Consider the following 24,995-nt stretch of genomic DNA (forward strand, 5'->3'; position numbering starts at 1 on the left):
ACGAAACGCGCTGGTGAACATCTCGCATGGCACTACTCTCTCTGCACCTAAAAGAATATATTTTGTCCAGCAGGCGAAAGCAGATAAGACACCAGACGCCATTTTTGAACGGCCCTCTTCTTTTGCACTGATGGCATAGAACTCAACGGGAAATGTCTAATAAACAGCAGACACTTTCTAGTGAATAGGAAAGCGCACAAAACACTATATGCATGTTGAGAAGAACATGTATGCACTCAAAAAAATCTGCTTGTTCAAACTACTTGTTCAAAATGAGTTGAAACAACACAATTTCTGAGTTTTTGGGGACAACGTAAATTTTTTATGTTCAATCCACTAGCATTTGTAAAATATTACATGAATTTAATTGTTTTGTGTTGGGACAACATGAAGGAATTAAACATTCATTTTTACAAATTTAAGTGGATTGAACATAAAGCAATTAAATCCCCCCCCCCCTCCTCCCCCTTAAAAAATTTGGTGATTCAGCTCAATTTATATAAGTAGGTTGAATAAACAGCAAACACTGTTTTTTTGCAGTGTGTGATTGAATTAAGAGGGGGAAATATTGACAGTAAAAGTAATCTTTACTTTGTTAAGTTAAATTAAGTCAAAATGGCTTAGGTCAGCAATAGTTCAGTGGTTAGCGTGGGTGCGGAAGCGCTCCAGGCGTCCTGAGTTCGTATCCCTGCTAACAGACCTTTCCCAATCTTACCCCCCTCTATCTCCCACCTCACTTGTTGTCAACCTACTGTCCTGTCAAATAAAGGCAAAAATGACAAAAATAAACATTTTAAGAAAAAGGCTTTGAGACTTATCATACACCTGGTGCAGTAAGGCACGTTTGGCCCGATTTATTGCTATTTTCAGACCAGCGCGACTCTAATTTTTACGTTTAGCACCATGTTGTTTTAATAGTAAATCCAATTGCGCCACTTTTGTTGACGTGTTGCTATTTTGAGGAACTGAAATAGACCAACTAAAAGCTGCTGTAAAGTCCGCCGCAGAGCACGTTAGTTATGCGCCTATGTAGGTCCAAACACTTACACGTTGCTTAATACACACAGGATGTCCAGAAATACACAAATATCTTTACACATGAAAATAATCAAAGAATTAAAATGTTACAAAAATAAATATTTTCTGCATTAATATAAAACCACTACCTCCATGGCTTCTTCATCCCGGGGCTTTTTTTTTTTTTAGTTTATTCATGACAGTTTGCATTTGTATAATGTTATTATTATTAGCATTTTTATATATTATATGCATTATTACATGCATTATTATATGCATATTTATATTTGTTTTAATAAAAACAAGTTTGTCCACCTGTGGAGTTTTGGAGACATCTGCATCACCATATGGGGCATAAGAACAGGACGTGTGTTTGGATATAACTCAGTTTTCTGACCACACTTCGTTATTATTGTTCATTTATTCGTTTGCTGGAAATTAGAACTGAATTTAGAAATCGTTTTGAAACAAGTCAAACGTATGAAATTAAATATGTAAACATGATAAATGTGATGATTAAATATGATGTCTTCAGTGGAGTGCGCACAACACCGTTTCCTTATCCAAGTAAGTAAAGGAGTAAAGTATAAGTAAAGAGAAAGTAAAGAGGCCGAATGGAGGAGGCTCGTTCTTTATCCTCGCTGCAGATGCTCTGTTTAACTGTTTTCTCTCTAGTGAAGCGTTCAGTTTTTACACTTACAAAGTCCGTCATGCAAATAGCAAATGCCCCATGGTGCAACGCAACTGACTCTTAAAGGGAATGTGAGATGAGACTCTGATTGGTTTAATGCACGTTATCCTTAAAACACACCCATAACTCATTAAGAGAATAAGCACAACCCTGTTAGACCATGCGCCGGGGTGCAGAGCGTTTATTCCATCCTTCAAACAGCAAAATTTGATTTGGACTCACCCTTAATGCTTTTGCGACATGCGCTTTAGACTTTGCGCCTAGATCATTAAAAAAAGAGCCCTTAGAGTTTAATCTTCACTTAGTTTGAAGCTTTAGAAGATTTTTCATGTAATGTTTTTACCGCATTGCAGAAGAATAGCACGCATGCTTTGTGTGTTGCCAGCTTAAATATCAATTATGTTGTTTGGTAAAGCGCTCAATGAGCCATAAATGTGCTAAAGCTAGTTCTGGGGTCAGTCTCAGCTAACTGTAGGCTTTATTTAAGCAGTTGCAGTTTGAGCTGCAATAAATAACATCAAATTCTGGACGTCCAAATTAAGTAATTTGATATGAATTGGCTTCGGAAGAGTAAGAGGAAGTAAGGTAAATAAAAAGAGAGTTAATAAGACATAAATGGATTAAAATTAATTTTGCTCATGGCCTTTATTTGTGTAAAATAAATTACGGATTTCAAATGTGGGCTATAATTATATTAAATTACACCAATAATTGTTTTTATCGCGCCATAAAAAAATACTGGGCTCCACACCATTCCTTCATCTTTCCCTAAGACAAACCATTTAAATTAATTATTTTTCACAAATTTAAGTGTACTGAACGTTAAACAATTAAGTTCTCCCCCCAAAAAAACTCTAGAATTGTGATGTTTCAGCTCTTTTTAAACAAGTAGTTTGAACAAGCAGCAAACATCATTTTTCGAGAGTGTAGAAGCCGTTTTGTAACTAAAAGATGAACCGATAATAAAGCATTTTGACCAATAAATCAATCACTTAATAAATAATCTTAGTTGTATTTCATATCTCACTCCTCCCCAAAAAAAGATTTGTCAACTACTTATAAAAGCATATCAAAGGATTGAAACTAAAAACATACAACAGCCGAAGGCAACAATGTCCTGCTATTCAAACTCTCTATGAGCATGAAATTATCATCAAAGGGGTTCAATTACACCAAAATTCCCTTCAACTCTATTAAAATGAACAAAAATACCCAGAACTGTAGCCGTTTATTCCACTGCATCAGATGCTAATGCAAGCGAGGATTCGGGTTTAATATCAGTTATGTTCTATTGACAGCATTAGTGGTGAAATAAAACAAACGCCAGCTCTTTTACTTCTAAAAGCAGTACTTATAGAAAAATATACTTTGTAAATATGTATTGTTTCTGCGCTATCTGTAATCCAATAACAATGTATTATAGTTAGTTCAAATACTCATTAAACAAAATTACTAGACATTAATTATTTTACTGCCTTTTTCATTAAAGTGCACTGACAAACATTGATGATAAACTAATTTATTCAAATGTATTTTATTATTGAAATATATTTATGCTATACATACTTAGAGATCCAATATTTCAAAGTTAATCAAATACATTTAATTATTAAAAGTCTGTAAAAGTCACATCAGTATCAGAAGTCATCAAATACACAACTGTTAAAAATAGTGAAGTATTTTACAGTGTAAAAACATATTAGTAAAGTAATAAATAAAGGGTTATTTTCAAATCTAATCAACATCAGAATTATTAATGCTTGAAATTATGTTTAACAGAGCAAGGACATTTTCACAGTATGTCTGATAATATTTTTTCTTCTGGAGAAAGTCTTATTTGTTTTATTTTGGCTAGAATAAAAGCAGTTTTTATTTTTTACGAACTGTTTTAAGGTCAAAATTATTAGCCGCTTTAAGCTAAGACTGACTATTCATTCATTAATTTTCTTTATGGCTTAGTCCCTTTATTAATCAGGGGTCGCCACAGTGGAATGAACCGCCAACTTATCCAGCACATGTTTTACACAGCGGATGCCCTTCCAGCTGCAACCCATCACTGGGAAACATCCATAAACTCTCATTCTCACTCTTAGTTTACCCAATTCACCTATAATCGCAGGTCCTTGAACTTGTGGGGGACACCAGAGCACCAGCAGGAAACCTATGCGAACACGGGGAGAACATGCAAACCCCACACAGAAATGTCAACTGACCCAGCCGAGGCTCGAACCAGCAACCTTCTTGCAGTGAGGCGATCGTACTGCCCACTAGTTTTGTAACGTTTTTTCAATTTCTTTGAAATTGAATTTGAAGTCAAATTTAGAAATTGAGTGAACGTAAATAATATATAAATTATTATTAGTCAAAACTGCTTGAGTTTATTTTATAGTGTATTACTCTAGCCAACACAAAGGCTTGTGATAGTGCATGCGTTGGTGGGTGAGGGCACTATCTGCAGGGTTTGTGTTGTTAGTAAATGTACCATGGACAGGGTTTTGGGGCAGTGGCGGTGACGGATACTATACCAAAGTCAAGAAGCAGGGGGATGCGGTGTACCAAGGGGACCGGGGGTGGGGGTGGATTACGGGAGGAATAACAAAACAGGAGTTGGGTATGAAATATGGGCCACCAATTGTTCCAAACCTGTATAACTTTATTTCTTCTGGACTACATATCTATACATGTAAGGGGAAAATGGCGGCTCAGTGGTTAGCACTGTCACCTCACAGCAAGAAGGTCATTGGTTCAAGTCCCGGCTGGGTTAGTTGGCATTTCTGTGTGGAGTTTGAATGTTCTCCCCGTGTTGGTGTGGGTTTCCTCCGGGTGCTCCGGTTTCTCCCACATGTGCTATAGGTGTAACACGGGGAGTGACAGAGACAACTGAGTTTAGGATCCACGTGCAGGTTTATTCAAAGTCAGGGAGGCAATGGTCAACACAGGTGCAAACAGATGTATAAAGACAGTCCAGAATCGTAGTCAAATGAATCAGGCGAGAGGTCGGTAGACAAGGAGAAAGGGAAACCAGGCAAAGATCAAAAACACGGAGGAACAAGACTAAGGGAAACGCGTTGTAATGTCACTTTACAGATAACAAGACTCGGCAATGTGAATGAGTGTGTGTGTGCTGTTTAAATGGTGTTTGCAATCAGTTCTTGACGATCCTCAGGTGGTGCGAGTGTAATCAGTAGAGACTTGGAGCAGGTGTGAGTATGTGTGTGGCATGACTGAATATGTAGTCCATTAATGGCGGAATTGTAGTCCATGTGTGTGAGATCCAGCGATCTGGGATGAGTTATGATCGCTGGTGATCGTGACAATAGGTAAATTGGGTAAACTAAATTGGCCGTAGTGTATGAGTGTTTCCCAGTTCGGGGTTGCAGCTAGAAGGGCATCCCCTGAGTAAAACATATACTGTATAAGTTGACGGTTCATTTCGCTGTGGCGACCCCTGATAAATAAAAGGACTAAGCAGAAGGAAAATGAATGAATATAGGTGACCAGACCGTTGTTGGTATATTCAGTGGTATCAACATTCTTCAAAATATCTTTTTATGTGTTCATCAGAAGAAACTTAGATTTTTGGCTGAGTTAAACCTTTTAAGTGGTCTTTTATCTTATCATCAGTTTTCTGAAAACAGATCTGAAGTACACTACAAGTGCATGCTGAATACATTAAGCTGCACTTCTTTTCTCACCAAAGTTACTGAACCAAAACTTTCCATTAAGCATCTCAGCCTGTAGTTTCATGTGCTCATTAAACATGCACATGTTGTATGAAGTAACTGATTGCTAAGAAGCGTCACGCTGAATGTACAGTCTGACAGCAAAGCAGAGGAAAATTCCACAGCAGACTATCAGCTGTGATCTATTCTCTGAGCTCCAGCGCTGCGGTTTGACCAACACACCGGGTTTCACTGCATTACCTGTCGCTTTAGACCCACAGGAGGAGAGTGGCCGAGGTCCAAGCGCTGGGTAACCCGACACGAGACGGCTGACTGGAAATTTACAAAGCTTCAGACTAGAGCTGCGCAATGTATCGTTTCAGCATTGATATCTCAACGTGCGCTAGGCCTGCACAAAATTATGCAATACAATTACACGCAAATGTCAACCCTGTAATGAAGTTTTTACCAAACAGCGAAACACTTTCTAAGTTTATTGTGTAAGCAAGTATTTTACAGAACTGAAAAATGTCTCCGTCAGTGTTTTCAAACACTTATATTTGATTTACCAAACTCACACAAGTGCCAATTTCACATCTGTCACATCCATAACGGAGAGATGTCACATCCGTAACACAAGCTTTACCCTCATGAATGCAAAACTGTCATTCATTTTTCTATAGAGAGTCAACTCTTATACATTTGATTAGCTTTATTGCTTCAGGATTGTGCCGTTTCAATTCTACAAAGTCTGTTGTCTACTGTAAACCACATTGTCTACTGCAGTATTTTTTGGTCACATTCATAACGCATGTTTCTTTCCTTCATTTAAAATCTAAAATATGTTTACAGATCGATATTTGTCTGAGCCCATACCTCTGTGGTTAGTCGTTTTGGGGAATATAAACAATATAATGTCAATATTAGGGGTGGCGCAGTGGGTAGCACAATCACCTGACAGCAAGAAGGTCGCTGGTTTGAGCTCTGACTGGGTCAGTTGGCGTTTCAGTGTGGTGTTTTTGCATGTTCTCCCCGTGTTTGTGTGGGTTTCCTCTGGGTGCTCCGGTTTCCCCTACAAGTCCAAAGACATGCGGTATAGGTGAATTGGAAAGGCTAAATTGTCCTTAGTGTATGTGTGTAAATGAGAGTGCATGGATGTTTTCCAGTGATGGGTTGCAGCTGGAAGGGCATCCGCTGAGTAAAACATATGCTGGATGAGTTGGCGGTTCATTCTGCTGTGGTGACCCCAGATTAATAAAGGGACTAAGCCGAAAAGAAAATGAATGATAATGTCAATATTATATTGTTGTTTCAATGTTTCAATATAATGTTAACATATACTTTCCATGAGTTTTTACTGCAAATGTCACATCCATAATGCTGGAAATGCTAAGCTAATTTGATATGTCTTGCAATGCAACATCGTCCAAGAGAAATACTATGTTTATTAGCATTTTATTTTAAAAAACCATTTATTTATGTAATGATCATACTACATTAAAGAAGTAATAGAATTTTTTCTGACCTAATTACATTTTAAAGGGTAAGAAAAAATGATGTCAAGATGTAAACAGTAAGACAGAGGGTGTACTCACACTAGGCCAGTGTTTCCCAACCCTGTTCCTGGAGGCACACCAACAGTACATATTTTGGATGTCTCCCTTTTCTGACCCATTAACTTCAGGTGTTGGAGTCTCTTCTGATGTTATAAGTTGATTCAGGTGTGTTTGATTAGGGAGAGGTTGAAAATGTGTACTGTTGGTGTGCCTTCAGGAACAGGGTTGGGAAACACTGCACTAGGCTATCTGAACCATGCCCAGGCACATTTGACTCCCATTTCCCAGTTCGTTTAACAAGTGAGTGCTCTGAATCGGGCCTGAATCGGTTCGGTTAGCTGGCCCTGGCTGGTTTGGAAGAGGTGTGCCAGAGCTTGGTTCGGTTGGGCTTTGAGGAGGTACTCTTGTTGTGTGAATGCAAAATGAAACTGAAGACGCGACGTCACTTTTAAGGGACTGTTTGATATGGATTTATTAATCATTCTTACTTTTCATTGAACACAAACTGTCATAGTTTATTAAAGATACAAACCCCCTGCTGAATGGTGACTTTCATAAACATTTATGAGTGTCAAAAGTGGTGGATTTGTTCAGGAAAAGATTTGACAGTCGCATCATCGATGCCCTAAGCATGCTCAGGCTTAGTAGGTAGAATAACAGTGTGAGTTCTGGCCAAGGGGGGGAGGGGACGGGGGACAAGCACTCCTGAGCACGGTTCAAGACAACCGTGCCTAGTGTGAGTACACCCTGAGTAAAAACCTCGGCAGATATTCTGACTCTTGGCTTTTGTTTCTTCATGCTCTTGATCTCATCAGCATAACATCAACTGAAATGCATAGGTGTCAATCCAATCACCTGTACAGTATCGGTCAGACTTTTACTCAGACTAAAGTCACAGGCGTGCCTTGAAACTAGCATTTGCATTACTTTGGGGTCAGCAAGACAAAAGCCTAATCTCTCACACCCAGCCTTCTTGTCTTGATCTTTCCAAGAACGTCATCTTCACCTCAACATGTAAAACACAATGTATATAACCTCCTTAGTTTTATCCTATTCCATTAAAATCTAGATATTATCAATTTGTAATTCCACACCACATCAAATGAATGTAATACCGATATGGATATTGCCTACTATTATAGCAATAACGGCAATTTTTGGATATATTGTGTATAATGTGAGCATCCGCAATAGTCGCATCACATTATCTTAGACGTCTCCAGTCTCTAAGTGGATAAATATTAGATCCGTCTTTCAGAAAAACATCACAGAAAGGCATGTTTTTCTCTCTGTCCTGTTCATTAGCTACTAATAGCGATGCCATTCCTCTCTTGTTCATGTGTCCAGCACTGGGCGCTAAATGCTGTGACGTGGATTGTGCTCTCGCTCTTGTATTCCCGGTATAGTCTGTGCTGTTGAAGCTCTGATAGGAAGGCTGTTGCTGGGAAACTGTGTTGTTAATGCACAACACAGTCAGGCTGAGACCATCAGGGAATGAGTGACTGCGTCTCTTTGCATTGTGAAAAATTTTGGGATGTAAAAGTGTTTAGTTAGTTTTTTTCCCCATTAGTATCTAAAAAATATTTGACAGAAAAATACTCCCAATTTATTTATTTATTTATTTATTTATTTATTTATTTATTTATTTATTTATTTATTTATTTATTTATTTCTTTATTTATTTATTTATTTATTTATTTATTTTTCTATTTATTTATTTATTTATGTATTTATTTATCTCCCTATTTATTATTTTATTGTTATTTAATATTATTATTAATAATAGTAACAATTGTTAAATAACTAAATTTATTGTTATTTATTTATTTATTTATTTATTTATTTATTTACTTATTTTTCTATTTATTTATTTATTTATGTATTTATTTATCTCCCTATTTATTATTTTATTGTTATTTAATATTATTAATAATAATAGTAACAATTGTTAAATAACTACATTTATTGTTATTTATTTAATTATTTATTTATTTATTTATTTATGAGCTATAAGTAGGCTCCTAAAATCTGCATCACTATGCCAATTTTCATAGATCCAATCAATAAATGTAGTTATTTACTCATGTAAATGTGTGTAAATATATTTATTTTTCACTTTATATATTAATCTCAGTAATGAAATTGAATTGCATGCAAAATGTTTGGATAATTTAGGCACAATACAGTTAATAAAGTCATATTTTTATGTCTTTTAGTAGATACATTATATGATATACTTACAGTACTTTGTTCGTAAACAAGTGCTTCTAATTGGCTTTGCATTGTAAACATTAAGTGCCTTTTTATTTACGTCTCATACAAAAGATCATTCTGCCTAAATCCACAAGTTTACAAACTTCTGTAAAGAAATAACAACTAACAGTTCAAATGATCCTGTCAGAGTGAGTCTGGTCTGGTCTGGTCTGAGCAAGTCATCAGTTAAAAACTCACTGATTCAAATCAGAGCTAATCTTTAGTTAACTGTTCACGGATTCAAACAGTCAGGTCAGGAGTCTCCAGTAGATGACTCACCGATTCAAAAAGTTTGGTCAGAGTATTCAGAAAATGACTCACCAATTCAAATGACCGGTTCAGAGTGAGTATTTGGTAAATGAATCACCGATTCAAACAGTCTGGCCAGAGGGAATATTCAGTAAATTATTCACTTATTTAAACAGTTCGGTCAGCGGGAATATTCAGCGAATGAGTAAATGACTCATTGATTCAAACTGTCTGGCCAGACGGAGTATCCAATAAATGACTCACTGATTCAAACACTCCTCTCAGAGGGAGTATTCAGTAAATGACTCACAAATTCAAATGATCCGTTCAGAGTATCAAGTAAATAACTCACTATATCAAATAATCCGTTCCGAGTGAGTATCAAGTAAATGACTCACTAATTCAAATGATCCGTTCAGAGTGAGTATCAAGTAAATGACTCACTAATTCAAATGATCCGTTCAGAGTATCAAGTCAATGACTCACTACTTCAAATGATCCGTTCAGAGTGAGTATCAAGTTAATGACTCACTACTTCAAATGATCCGTTCAGAGTGAGTATCAAGTAAATGACTCTCTACTTCAAACGATCCGTTCAGAGTGAGTATCAAGTAAATGACTCACTACTTCAAATTATCCGTTTAGAGTGAGTATCAAGTAAATGACTCACTAAGTCAAATAAGTCATTCAGAGTGACTCACTAGTTCAAATGATCCGTTCAGAGTGAGTGTCAAGTAAATAACTCATTAATTCAAATGATCCGTTGAGAGTGAGTATCAAGTACATGACTCACTAATTCAAATGATCCGTTCAGAGTGAGTATCAATTAAATGACTCACTAATTCAAATTATCCATTCAGAGTGAGTATCAAGTAAATGACTTACAAATTCAAATGATTCGTTCAGAGTAAGTGTCAAGTAAATAACTCATTAATTCAAATGATCCGTTGAGAGTGAGTATCAAGTCAATGACTCACTACTTCAAATGATCCGTTCAGAGTGAGTATCAAGTTAATGACTCACTACTTCAAATGATCCGTTCAGAGTGAGTATCAAGTAAATGACTCACTACTTCAAACGATCCGTTCAGAGTGAGTATCAAGTAAATGACTCACTACTTCAAACGATCCGTTCAGAGTGAGTATCAAGTAAATGACTCACTACTTCAAATTATCCGTTTAGAGTGAGTATCAAGTAAATGACTCACTAAGTCAAATAAGTCATTCAGAGTGACTCACTAGTTCAAATGATCCGTTCAGAGTGAGTGTCAAGTAAATAACTCATTAATTCAAATGATCCGTTGAGAGTGAGTATCAAGTACATGACTCACTAATTCAAATGATCCGTTCAGAGTGAGTATCAATTAAATGACTCACTAATTCAAATTATCCATTCAGAGTGAGTATCAAGTAAATGACTTACAAATTCAAATGATTCGTTCAGAGTAAGTGTCAAGTAAATAACTCATTAATTCAAATGATCCGTTGAGAGTGAGTATCAAGTAAATGACTCACTAATTCAAATGATCCGTTCAGAGTGAGTATCAATTAAATGACTCACTAATTCAAATTATCCATTCAGAGTGAGTATCAAGTAAATGACTTACAAATTCAAATGATTCGTTCAGAGTGAGTATCAAGTAAATAACTCACTAATTCAAATGATCTGTTCAGAGTGAGTATCAAGTAAATGACTCAATACTTCAAATGATCCGTTCAGAGTGAGTATCAAGTGAATAACTCACCAATTCAAATGATCCGTTCAGAGTGAGTATCAAGTAAATGACTCACTAATTCAAATGATCCGTTCAGAGTGAGTATCAAGTAAATGACTCACTAATTTAAATGATCCGTTCAGAGTGAGTATCAAGAAAATGACTCACAAATTCAAATGATCCGTTCAGAGTGAGTATCAAGTCAATGACTCACTACTTCAAATGATCTGTTCAGAGTGAGTATCAATTCAATGACTCACTACTTCAAATGATCCGTTCAGAGTGAGTATCAATTCAATGACTCACTACTTCAAATGATCCGTTCAGAGTGAGTATCAAGTAAATGACTCACTACTTCAAATGATCCGTTCAGAGTGAGAATCAAGTAAATGACTCACTACTTCAAAGGATCCGTTCAGAGTGAGTATCAAGTCAATGACTCACTAATTTAAATTATCCGTTCAGAGTATCAAGTAAATGACTCATTACTTCAAAAGATGCGATCAGAGCGAGTATCAAGTAAATGACTCACTACTTCAAATGATCCATTCAGAGTGAGTATCAAGTAAATGACTCACTACTTCAAATGATCCGTTCAGAGTGAGTATCAAGTAAATGACTCACTACTTCAAATGATCCGTTCAGAGTGAGTATCAAGTAAATGACTCACTACTTCAAATGATCCGTTTAGAGCGAGTATCAAGTAAATGACTCATTACTTCAAATGATCCGTTCAGAGTGAGTATCAAGTAAATGACTCACTACTTCAAATTGACTCCATCAAAACTCCATTCTGATTGAGTCTTCCATTAATGACTGATTCAAATGATCACCTGAAAACTGAATGAACTTAAAGTATAACCATGTTGTTGGTGTTTAGCAGAAAAATGTATTAACTGCTTGTGATCTTCTTCATTTGCCATTTTGGCTAAAAGGGACGAAGCAGCTCTCAGTTTGGTTGGTTATGGTGAATACTGCGTCTGCAGCACCAGATGAGGAGCATTGATCTGGATGCTGATCGCGGGTCAGCGTTTGTGGACTTGCAGATTAGAGAAGATCAGAGCAGCAGCTGCCGACGGTCAGCTCGAGCTGATGTCATCATGACCAAGCAGAGGCCAGCGACAGAAGCAGTCGCTGACAATCCCATAAGAGCTGATTAAGACCTACAGAGGGGCTGGGGGATCTTCTACACACAAGGAATGATTCAGATCAAGCGTCGGCACGCAAGAGTCAGATGCAGTAAGTGCTTTAAAGAAGAGATCAGCTAAAGCAACAGTTGCTCACTAATACTGTGAATGCAACATGGTCACGAGACAACATTTCACTGTGGTACATTCTCTTCATTCATTGGGTTCAACACTGTAAAAACATATGACCAATTTTTTTTTGTTTTACTTATTGCTAAACACATCCGCATTCTGTTTTAACAGGTTTTATTTTTTAAAACTTAATATGTTTAATAAAAAAAAAACTACAACAACATTCATTTGAGTAAATGTGAAAGAAAGAAATTCACGTCTTCATGTCTCAACATCACCATTTTTTTTAACTGTATACTAACGCATTGACCATTTATTGATGAATTTAGAAATCATTTAAAATTATATATTAAAAATAATATTTTTCGGGCGTCACGGTGGCGCAGTGGGTAGCACAATCGCCTTACAGCAAGAAGGTCGCTGGTTCGAATCCCGGTCAGTTGGCATTTCTGTGTGAAGTTTGCATGTTCTCTCAGTGTTCTCGTGGGTTTCCTCTGGGTGCTCCTGTTTCACCATAACCTGTTTCCCACACAAGTACAAAGACATGTGGTACAGGTGAATTTAATAAGCTTAATTGGCCTTAGTGTATGAATGTGAATGCAAGAGTGTATGGGTGTTTCCCAGTGTTGGTTTGCAGCTGCATCTGCTGCGTAAAACATATGTAGGATAAGTTGCTGGTTCATTCCGCTGTGGCAAAACCCGATTAATAAAGGGACTAAGCTGAAAAGAAAATGAATTAATATTTAAGTTCTTTTATATATATATATATATATATATATATTACATACATACATATATATACATACATACATATATATATATGTGTGTGTGTGTGTGTGTGTGTATGTGTGTATGTGTGAATATATGTATGTATGTATGTATGTATGTATGTATGTATGTATGTATGTATATATATATATATATATATATATATATATATATATATATATATGTATGTATGTATGTATGTTTGTATATATATATATATAATTATATATATTATGTATATCTTTATTATATATATATATATATATATATATATATATATATATAATTATATATATATATATATATATATATATATATATATATATATATATATATATATATATATATATATATATATATATATATATATATATATATATATATATATATATATATACATACACACATACATACATACATACATAGATTATTAAACGTAAAAGCATTGAGAAGTATTTACCATACTAAAAGCGATGCATTTCGACAATTTTTACATATCTCTGTAGAGTCAAAATGGACCTGAATGGATTAAAAGTTTTTTTAAATGACAAAAACAGTTAACTAAAAATTAATAAAAACTAGTTAGACATTTTTTAAATACAGAATTTTTTTTTAAAAGTCATAAAAACACAAAATCTAAAAATACAAGGGAACTCAAAATATAAACAAAAAACCTACGATAATACCACAATAATAAAAGAATAAAATCACACAATACTAACATCACAGTTAAATGAACGGTTCTGCCAAAAATACAAATTCTGTCTACTTGATTTACAAGTCACACTCATTTGATAAACAACTGAGCCCATAAAAGTGTCAGCAATACTCATATATCAGTCTGTTTCTCACACAGAACTGCCATCACACACAGACAAACTTTTACAATTTATAATGGTGCGTTTCATTCCACTGTTCTTTCTTGTTGAGCAGAAAAAGTACAGTGTAAACATTCCTCAAAGCGTCTCTTTTTTTCTGTTTGACAGCAGACCGCCAAAATGGTCAATCTTAAAGTGACAGTTCCCCCAAAAGTAAAAATCCTGTCATCATTTAATTCACCCTTTCTAACCTTTATGAGTTTCTGTCTTCTGTTGAACACAAAGACATATAGACACGTTTTAGAAACCTGTAACCATTGACTGCCATAGTGTTTGTTTTTCCTGGAAGTCAATGGTTACATGTTTCTAACATTTCTCAAAATATCTTCTTTTGTGTTCAACAGAAGAAAGAAACTTCCACTTGAGGGAGAGTAAATATTAAGTAACTTTTCATTTTGGGGTGAACTATCCCTGTAAGCCCAAAGCTCACTTTAATCCTTGACATAAAGCCAAATACAAAGGCTGGTACCCTCAAATGAAGAGCAATTTGACCCTCAGATTTGGAGTGTGCTGAATTAGGCCATCTGCAAATCAGCATGTCCCGAATCCCACCTGTTCCATCAATCCCAGCGCTGAGTTTATCAGACGTAATCCTGGCCTCACTTTCCCCTGAGAAACCCTCATCATCACAGCACAACATGATGCTGCGGAGCAACAGGTGGAAAGAATCCAGCTCACGTGTACATTTAATCCCTGTGTTTACACTTCTGAGAAACCGAGATGCAGGCCACGGCCCAAAATCTGCCGACTCAGGCCTGTTCTGCTTATATAAGCCCCGTATCAAAACAAAACATGTTTCCCAAAAAGCCATTATATTAATAAGTGGACAGAAACAATTGCAAGTTGATTGTGAGTTTTTCATCTCAGTGTTTTCTCCTGCATGTGGAGGCAGCCGGATTAAGGGTCAAACTTTGTGAATGAAAACAGAACTCAGTACTTGCAAAAAGAAAAAAGGCAATATTGTGAGATTTTTAACTGGCATAATGAACTCGTTATTAGAGGAAAAGAAGGCAGTAATATATATAAATATTAATATATAAATATATAAAGATAAATATTAATATATAAATATAAATATATAAATATATAAATATATATATATATATATATAAATATATAAAGATAAATATAATTATATAAATATTAATATATAAATATATAAATATAATTATATAAATATATAAATATTAATATATATATATATAAATATAAACATATAAATATTAATATATAAATATATAAATATAAATATATAAATATTAATATATAAATATAAATATAAATATATAAATATTAATATATAAATATAAATATAAATATAAACATATAAATATTAATATATGAATATAAATATATAAATATTCATTTATAAATATAAATATAAATATATAAATATAAATATTAATATATAAATATAAATATAAATATAAATATATATATATATATATATATATATATATATATATATATATAAATATATATATATATATATATATATATATAAATATATAAATATTAATATATAAATATATAAAGATAAATATAAACATATAAATATTAATATATAAATATATAAATATAAATATATACATATAAATATATAAATATTAATATATAAATATAAATATAAATATATAAATATTAATATATGAATATAAATATATAAATATTCATTTATAAATATAAATATAAATATAAATATATAAATATATAAAGGTAAATATAAATATATAAATATAAATATTAATATATAAATATAAATATATAAATATATAAATATTAATATATAAAGATAAATATAAATATATAAATATATAAAGATAAATATAAATATATAAATATTAATATATAAATATAAATATATAAATATATAAATATTAATATATAAAGATAAATATAAATATATAAATATATAAAGATAAATATAAATATATAAATATTAATATATAAATATAAATATATAAATATAAACATATAAATATTAATATATAAAGATAAATATAAATATATAAATATTAGTATATAAATATATAAACATATAAAGATAAATATAAATATATAAATATTAATATATAAATATAAATATATAAATATAAACATATAAATATTAATATATGAATATAAATATATAAATATATCAATATTCATTTATAATATAAATATAAATATAAATATATAAATATATATTAAAATATAAATATATAAATATAAATATATAAATATTAATATATAAATATATAAAGGTAAATATAAATATATAAATATTAATATATAAATATTAATATATAAAAATATAAATATTAATATATAAAAATATAAATATTAATATATAAAAATATAAATATTAATATATAAAAATATAAATATATAAATAAATTAATTAATATATAAAGATAAATATATAAATATATAAAGATAAAGATATATATATATCAGAGTGATGCTCTGAGGGACTGTAAGAGGGGTGTAACACCCCTGCTGTACACCTCTCTTACATACATACACGCACAGGTATGTGGAATACATGTATTCACACAGTTAAGTGTGGAAAAGCTGGAAGAGTGTGTGCCTGTCTGTGACGTGACGGCATGATTGCTCCACAGAGGGCTGATCAAGGTCAAAACACGCAGGAAACCTAGACAAGGGATTTCACAAATCTGCTTTGGGTGCAACATCCATAATATTTGTGAGATTTTGATGGAGCAGAGCAAAGACTGGCTTTCAGAGACTGATCATTCAGAGCGTCTTGTTGAGTCAGTGGGACAGTCTCTGCACCTGATCCCACACCACTGATTAGATTGCGGGTATAAATATAGAGCCAGACTGATCCCGAGTGAACAGCAGGGCTGCAGAGGGAAAAATCCCATTGCTTTTCTCCATGGAGGCACAGATTTAGGAGTTTAGCAGAGACCTACTGTACTTTATGAGCTGTGAGAATGCTCAATGACAGTATATGGATGGAATATTGTAGTCTATGGAGACGACTCTACATTTACAATCTTTTTAGAGGCTGACATTATCTTCAGCAGGTGGAATCTCTAATGGCGGATGGCTCCTTCTCACTCAGGGCTGTTTATGTTAATGAGGGAGAGTTGGTCACTAGTGGGCGGGGCTTTCCACCTCTGATGACACGTACAATAGGAGAATGACAATCAAAGTGTTTCTGCAGACTGTTTTTATCAAGTGTGATTATAAAGATATATAATTTATTCATTTTTAGCATTAGAGGCTGCTTATATTCACACACATTTCCACACAACTGTGTTTAAACCCCTTATAAAAGTGATTTTAGCATGATAGGTCCTCCTTAAAAAGGATAGATCGCCCAAAAATGAAACTTCTTCACCATTTACTCACACTCAAGTGAATTCTTTCCAATGTTAAATACAAAACAAAGTATTCAGAGCAGCCATTGACATCCATGGTAGGAACAAATAATAGTATGGAAGTCAATGGCTGTTTTTTCCAACATTCTTCTTTAGTAGTATCTTCCTTTGTGGTCAACAGAAGACAGAAACTCAAATAAATAATTGAAATTAATGATGACAGAATTTTCACTTTTGGGTGAGCTGTCCCTTTAAGGATCACAGCGTGGCCCTACAATGCTTTTTAATAGTCAGCTGAATATTTTTTATACTTATCCATGCAAAATGCAGGTTTTTAAAGCCAATATGAGGATAGTGTATGATTGCAAAACAACTTACAAATAAATGAATCATAAATATAAACTCTTAAGATATAAAAGAGTGTGAGATTGTTTATTTAATCCCACATCAGCAACTCATGGCTACATCATGGCAACATCGATATAGATAAAAACATATTATGAAATAATAACTTCAGTAATAACTTCATATCTCAATGAATAAATAGAATTAAATAATAAATAAGAAGAAGAAATAAAGAAAAATAATAATGAAATAAAGATAAAGAAAAATAAAGAATAAATAAAAATACAAACAAAGATAAAGTAATAGAATAAAAATAAATAATAATAATAATAAAAGTAATGATAAAGAAAAATAAAGAATAAATTTCAAAAAATTTAAAGAAAAAAATAAAAATAATAAATATAATAAATATAAATAAATGAATAAATAAATAATAACTTCATATCTCAATGAATAAATAGAATAAAATAATGAAGAATAAATAAAAATAAAAATAAACAAAAACTAGAGGGGAAGAAACATAAAGAAAGAATAAATAAAAATACAAATAAAGACAAAGAAAAATAAAGAATAAATAAATATATAAATAAATACAAATAATAATAAAAGATAAAGAAAATCAACATTAAGTAAAAACAAAAATAAATAAAATAATAATAAAAGTAAAGATAAAGAAAAATAAAGAATAAATAAAAATAAATAAAAATAAATATAAAGAAAAATACAGAATAAATAAAATATAAATAAATGAAAATAATAACAAAAGTAAAGATAAAGAAAAACAAAGAATAAATAAAAATAATAATAAAACAAAGATAAATAAAAATTAAGAATAAATAAAAATACAAATAAACAAAAACTAAAGTGGAAGAAACATAAAGAAAGAATACAAATAAAGACAAAGAAAAATAAAGAATAAATAAATATATAAATAAATACAAATAATTATAAAAGATAAAGAAAAAAATCAACATTAAGTAAAAACAAAAATAAATAAAATAATAATAAAAGTAAAGATAAAGAAAAACAAAGAATAAATAAAAATAAATAAAAATAATAATAAAAGTAAAGATAAAGAAAAATAAAGAATAAATAAAAATAATAAAAGTAAAGATAAAGAAAAACAAAGAATAAATAAAAATAATAATAAAGATAAAGCAAAATATAGAATAAATAAAATAATAATATAATCTAATAATTGTGAGTGGGTGTAGGTACGTAATGTTGGATAGTAGTTCTAGTTTGAACTTGAGGTTAAAAAAATAAAGGAAAAATGCAGACAATGTGTTGTTCTCTGTTGTATCTTTCTATATTTTACCTGTCTGTGCAATAAAGTATATATAAAGCTAAAAATATATACCCATCATAGTGCTCAGATTATAAACAAACTTAACATTTTTCAAATTTCACATTCTAATAACAGTAAAACCATTTCAGAAAGAGACCTTACCTGTAACTCGCACCACGCCACCTCCACCGTGGTCTCGGTGTCCAGTCCCTTATAGACCGTCTTAAAAGACCCCCTCCCGATTTCAATGTTAAACTTCAGATATCGTCCATCCGGTGAAGTAGCCACGGCTTTGGTCTCAATGTCCTCTTTCTCGTCCTGCTCCAGCCTGCTTAAAAACTGCCGCCGTCGCACCACATCCTCCCCCTTCGGTCCCTCATTATCCGAATCTGAACTGGCATCCTGAGGAGACCGAGGCTGCTGGACAGGGCTTCTCCAATCCTCAGGAGCTGCTGAATCTGCATTAGGTGTAACAGACTCCGGGCTGGACACTGGAGATGGAGACATTGGAGGCGAAGGGTCCGTTTTAGCGTCTGCAGATAACAGTATGTTTTCTGCGGACCACGATAAAGCTTTGGAGAGCGTCTCATTGTATATCTGAGGGTCCAGTTTATGGAGCACGTATGAGTTTCTCCTTGCGTTTAAAGAGTGTGTGTGCAGCATTGGCACTCTGGAGAGACAGTCGTCCTCTAATTCAACAGGTAAAGCTGGGAAAGCGCGTGCAAACTCTACTTCAGCATGAGACATGATGGAGACGGTTCAAAACATCTCAATCTGACTGGAAGGAAACAGAAGCGCCGCATTAAAAAGGGATCGTCATTTTAGAAAAGTGATCATATATGTGTAGGAAGCACATTCAATTATGCAAGTGTCTGCTTTCAAGTAATGTTTGTGTGGAGGAAAAAGCCAAATCATTCAAGCAGGATTGATATTTTAAAAAAGGAAACATACTTGTTATGACATTTATATTCTGATATTAATTTTCAGGTGTTTATCTTAAATTGTATTAGATTTTAAGTGGTTAAAAACTAATAATGAGTATTTCAGGGCTGCACTGTGATCTTTAAAGCGACAGTTCACCTATTTTTGTCTGTTTTCAAGTGTTAATCTTAAATTTTATTCGATTTTAGGTGATTAAAATCTGTTAATAAGTATTTTATGGCTGAACTGTGATCATTATAGCAATAGTTCGCCCATTCATGTCTTTTTTAAGCGATTATCTTAAATTTTATTACATTTTAAGTGGTTAAAAACTATTAATGAGTATTTTAGGGCTGCACTGTGATCCTTAAAGCGACAGTTCACCTATTTTTGTCTGTTTTCAAGTGTTTATCTTAAATTTTATTCGATTTTAGGTGATTAAAAACTGTTAATAAGTATTCTATGGCTGAACTGTGATCATTATAGCAGTAGTTCACCCATTCATGTCTTTTTTTAAGTGATTATCTTAGTTTTTAACCACTTAAAATGCAATAAAATTTATTAATGAGTATTTCAGGGCTGCACTGTGATCCTTAAAGCGACAGTTCACCTATTTTTGTCTGTTTTTAAGTGTTTATCTTAAATTTTATTCGATTTTAGGTGATTAAAAACTGTTAATGAGTATTTTATGGCTAAACTGTGATCATTATAGCAATAGTTCGCCCATTTATGTCTGTTTTAAGCGATTATCTTAAATTTTATTACATTTTAAGTGGTTAAAAACTATTTATGAGTATTTTAGGGCTGCACTGTGATCCTTAAAGCAACAGTTCACCTATTTTTGTCTGTTTTTAAGAGTTTATCTTAAATTTTATTCGATTTTAGGTGATTAAAAACTGTTAATAAGTATTGTATGGTTAAACTGTTATCATTATAGCAATAGTTCGCCCATTCATGTCATTTTTAAGCGATTATCTTAAATTTTATTGCATTTTAAGTGGTTAAAAACTATTAATGAGTATTTTAGGGCTACACTGTGATCCTTAAAGTGACAGTTCACCTATTTTTGTTTGTTTTTAAGTGTTTATCTTAAATTTTATTCGATTTTACGTGATTAAAAACTGTTAATAAGTATTGTATGGCTGAACTGTTATCATTATAGCAATAGTTCGCCCATTCATGTCTTTTTTTAAGTGATTATCTTAAATTGTATTAGATTTTAAGTGGTTAAAAACTATTAATGAGTATTTTAGGGCTACACTGTAATCCTTAAAGCGATAGTTCACTCGTTCATGTCTGTTTTCAGGTGTTTATCTTAAATTGTATTAGATTTTAAGTGTTTAAAAACTATTAATGAGTATTTTAGGGCTGCACTGTGATCCTTAAAGTGACAGTTCACCTATTTTTGTCTGTTTTTAAATGTTTATCTTAAATTTTATTCGATTTTAGGTGATTAAAATCTGTTAATAAGTATTGTATGGCTGAACTGTGATCATTATAGCAATAGTTCGCCCATTCATGTCTTTTTTTTAAGCGATTATCTTAAATTTTATTACATTTTAAGTGGTTAAAAAACTATTAATGAGTATTTTAGGGCTACACTGTGATCCTTAAAGCGACAGTACACTCGTTCATGTCTGTTATCAGGTGTTTATCTTAAATTGTATTAGATTTTAAGTGGTTAAAAACTATTAATGAGTATTTTAGGGCTACACTGTGATCCTTAAAGCGACAGTACACCTATTTTTGTCTGTTTTTAAATGTTTATCTTAAATTTTATTCGATTATAGGTGATTAAAATCTGTTAATAAGTATTTTATGGCTAAACTGTGATCATTATAGCAGTAGTTCGCCCATTCAGGTCTTTTTTTAAGTGATTATCTTAGTTTTTAACCACTTAAAATGTAATAAAATTTATTAATGAGTATTTTAGGGTGGCACTGTGATCCTTAAAGCGACAGTTCACCTATTTTTGTCTGTTTTTAAATGTTTATCTTAAATTTTATTCGATTTTAGGTGATTAAAATCTGTTAATAAGTATTTTATAGCTGAACTGTGATCATTATAGCAATAGTTCGCCCATTCATGTCTTTTTTTAAGTGATTATCTTAAATTTTATTACATTTTAAGTGGTTAAAAACTATTAATGAGTATTTTAGGGCTGCACTGTGATCCTTAAAGCAACAGTTCACCTATTTTTGTCTGTTTTTAAATGTTTATCTTAAATTTTATTCGATTTTAGGTGATTAAAAACTGTTAATAAGTATTTTATGGCTAAACTGTGATCATTATAGCAATAGTTCGCCCATTCATGTCTGTTATCAGGTGTTTATCTTAAATTGTATTACATTTTAAGTGGTTAAAAACTTATAATGAGTATTTTAGGGCTACACTGTGATCTTTAAAGCGACAGTTCACCTATTTTTGTCTGTTTTCAAGTGTTTATCTTAAATTATTCGATTTTAGGTGATTAAAATCTGTTAATAAGTATTGTATGGCTGAACTGTGATCATTATAGCAATAGTTCGCCCATTCATGTCTTTTTTTAAGTGTTTATCTTAAATTTTATTCGATTTTAGGTGATTAAAATCTGTTAATAAGTATTTTATGGCTGAACTGTGATCATTATAGCAGTAGTTCGCCCATTCATGTCTTTTTTTAAGTGTTTATCTTAAATTGTATTCGATTTTAAGTGGTTAAAAACTATTAATGTGTGTTTTAGGTCTGCACTGTGATCCTTAAAGCAACAGTTCACCTACTTTTGTCTGTTTTCAAGTGTTTATCTTAAATTTTATTCGATTTTAGGTGATTAAAATCTGTTAATAAGTATTGTATGGCTGAACTGTGGTCATTATAGCAATAGTTCGCCCATTCATGTCTTTTTTAAGTGATTATCTTAAATTGTATTAGGTTTTAAGTGGTTAAAAACTATTAATGAGTATTTTAGGGCTGCACTGTGATCCTTAAAGCGACAGTTCACCTATTTTTGTCTGTTTTTAAGTGTTTATCTTAAATTTTATTCGATTTTAGGTGATTAAAAACTGTTAATAAGTATTGTATGGCTGAACTGTGATCATTATAGCAATAGTTCGCCCATTCATGTCTGTTTTTAAGTGATTATCTTAAATTGTATTAGGTTTTAAGTGGTTAAAAACTATTAATGAGTATTTCAGGGCTACACTGTGATCCTTAAAGCAACAGTTCACCTATTTTTGTCTGTTTTTAAGTGTTTATCTTAAATTTTATTAGATTTTAGGTGATTAAAAACTGTTAATAAGTATTTTATGGCTGAACTGTGATCATTATAGCAGTAGTTCGCCCATTCATGTCTTTTTTAAGTGATTATCTTAAATTTGAATACATTTTAAGTGGTTAAAAACTATTAATGAGTATTTCAGGGCTACACTGTGATCCTTAAAGCGATAGTTCACTCGTTCATGTCTGTTTTCACGTGTTTATCTTAAATTGTATTACATTTTAAGTGGTTAAAAACTAATAATGAGTATTTCAGGGCTACACTGTGATCCTTAAAGCGATACTACACTCGTTCATGTCTGTTTTCAGGTGTTTATCTTAAATTGTATTGGATTTTAAGTGGTTAAAAACTATTAATGAGTATTTCAGGGCTGCACTGGGATCCTTAAAGCAACAGTTCACCTATTTTTGTCTGTTTTTAAGTGTTTATCTTAAATTTTATTCGATTTTAGGTGATTAAAAACTGTTAATAAGTATTTTATGGCTAAACTGTGATCATTATAGCAATAGTTCGCCCATTCTTGTCTTTTTTTAAGTGATTATCTTAAATTTTATTACATTTTAAGTGGTTAAAAACTATTAATGAGTATTTTAAGGTTGCACTGTGACCCTTAAAGCGAAAGTTCACCCATTCATGTCTGTTTTCAAGTGATTATCTTTATTGTTTTTTTTTACATTTTAAGTGATTAAATGTCTGTTTTCAAGTAAAAAAAGGAAAAAAGGTAAAATCATTAAAGCAGAATAAATATTTTTAATATTAAAACATACTTATTCTGACATTTATATTCTGACATAACTAATAAGTGTTTATCTTAAATGTTATTACATTTTAAGTGATTAAAAACTTCTATTAATGAGTATTTTAGGGCTACACTGTGATCCTTAAAGAGCCAGTTTACCCATTCATGTCTGTTTTCAAGTGATTATGCTAATTTGTATTAGATTTTAAGTGATTAAAAACTATTAATTAGCGAGTATTTTATGGCTGCAATGTGGTCTTTATAACAAGAATTCACCCATTCATGTCTGTTTTCAAGTGATTATCTTAAATTATATAAAATTTTAAGTGATTAAAAACTATTAATGAGTATTTTATGGCGGCACTGTGATCATTACAGCAACAGTTCGTCCATTCATGTCTGATTTCTAATGAATATCTTACATTTTATTAGATTTTAAGTGAGTGAAAACTATTAATGAGTATTTTAGGGTTGCATTGTGACTTAAAGTGACAGTTCACCCATTCATGTCTGTTTTCATGCAAGTAAAAAAAAATATATATATATATATATATATATATATAAAAATTAAAATAAATTTAAAAATGTAATTAAAAAGTTGAATCATTCAAGTAGAATAGTTTTAAAAATGAAACACTTATTCTGGCATAAATAATAAGTGATTATCTTAAATCATACTACATTTTAAGAGATTAAAAACTTTATTAAGGAGTATTTCAGGGTTGCACTGTGATCCTTAAAGTGAAAATTCTGCTTAGATGACTTAAAAACGATGACTTAACTCACTAAATTAAGACATAGGGTACTAAATTAAATTCATGATGTACTAAATCAAAATTATGTCTTTAAAAGTAATAAATCAAGACTTTAAAAGTCAGCATTATGAGATAAAAAGTCGAAATTGCAACAGATTTAAAGATGAAATTATGACATACGCTAGTTAAGTCGACTTTAAATGTGGAAATGGCCATTTCTTAACTTGAAATCATGACAAGGTACTAAATTCTGTCTGTATTTACTCACCCTATACTTGTTTCAAACTAGTTCGAGTTTCTTTCTTCTGTTAAAAACAA

At 31.8% G+C, this 24,995-nt stretch overlaps 2 protein-coding genes across 3 annotated transcripts in view; both read right to left on the reverse strand.

Moving 5' to 3' along the window:
* Nucleotides 1–24,995, reverse strand: part of taok2b (TAO kinase 2b) — a 363,536-nt gene that overhangs the window by 190,066 nt on the left and 148,475 nt on the right. The gene's annotated exons all lie outside the window — the stretch shown is intronic.
* The window catches only part of wnk4a (WNK lysine deficient protein kinase 4a), a 151,438-nt gene that overhangs the window by 125,954 nt on the left and 489 nt on the right, over nt 1–24,995 (reverse strand). The window contains exon 2 of one of the 2 annotated variants that reach the window (XM_056469098.1): nt 19,169–19,784. In XM_056469098.1, the coding sequence (XP_056325073.1) occupies nt 19,169–19,753 (585 nt within the window). In that variant the 5' untranslated portion in view covers nt 19,754–19,784. The remainder of the gene's footprint in view (nt 1–19,168; nt 19,785–24,995) is intronic. The other variant, XM_056469099.1, reaches the window with a different exon arrangement.

The sequence above is a fragment of the Danio aesculapii genome, chromosome 12, assembly GCF_903798145.1.
Source record: "Danio aesculapii chromosome 12, fDanAes4.1, whole genome shotgun sequence".
In the NCBI taxonomy this organism is placed as follows: Eukaryota; Metazoa; Chordata; class Actinopteri; order Cypriniformes; family Danionidae; genus Danio; species Danio aesculapii.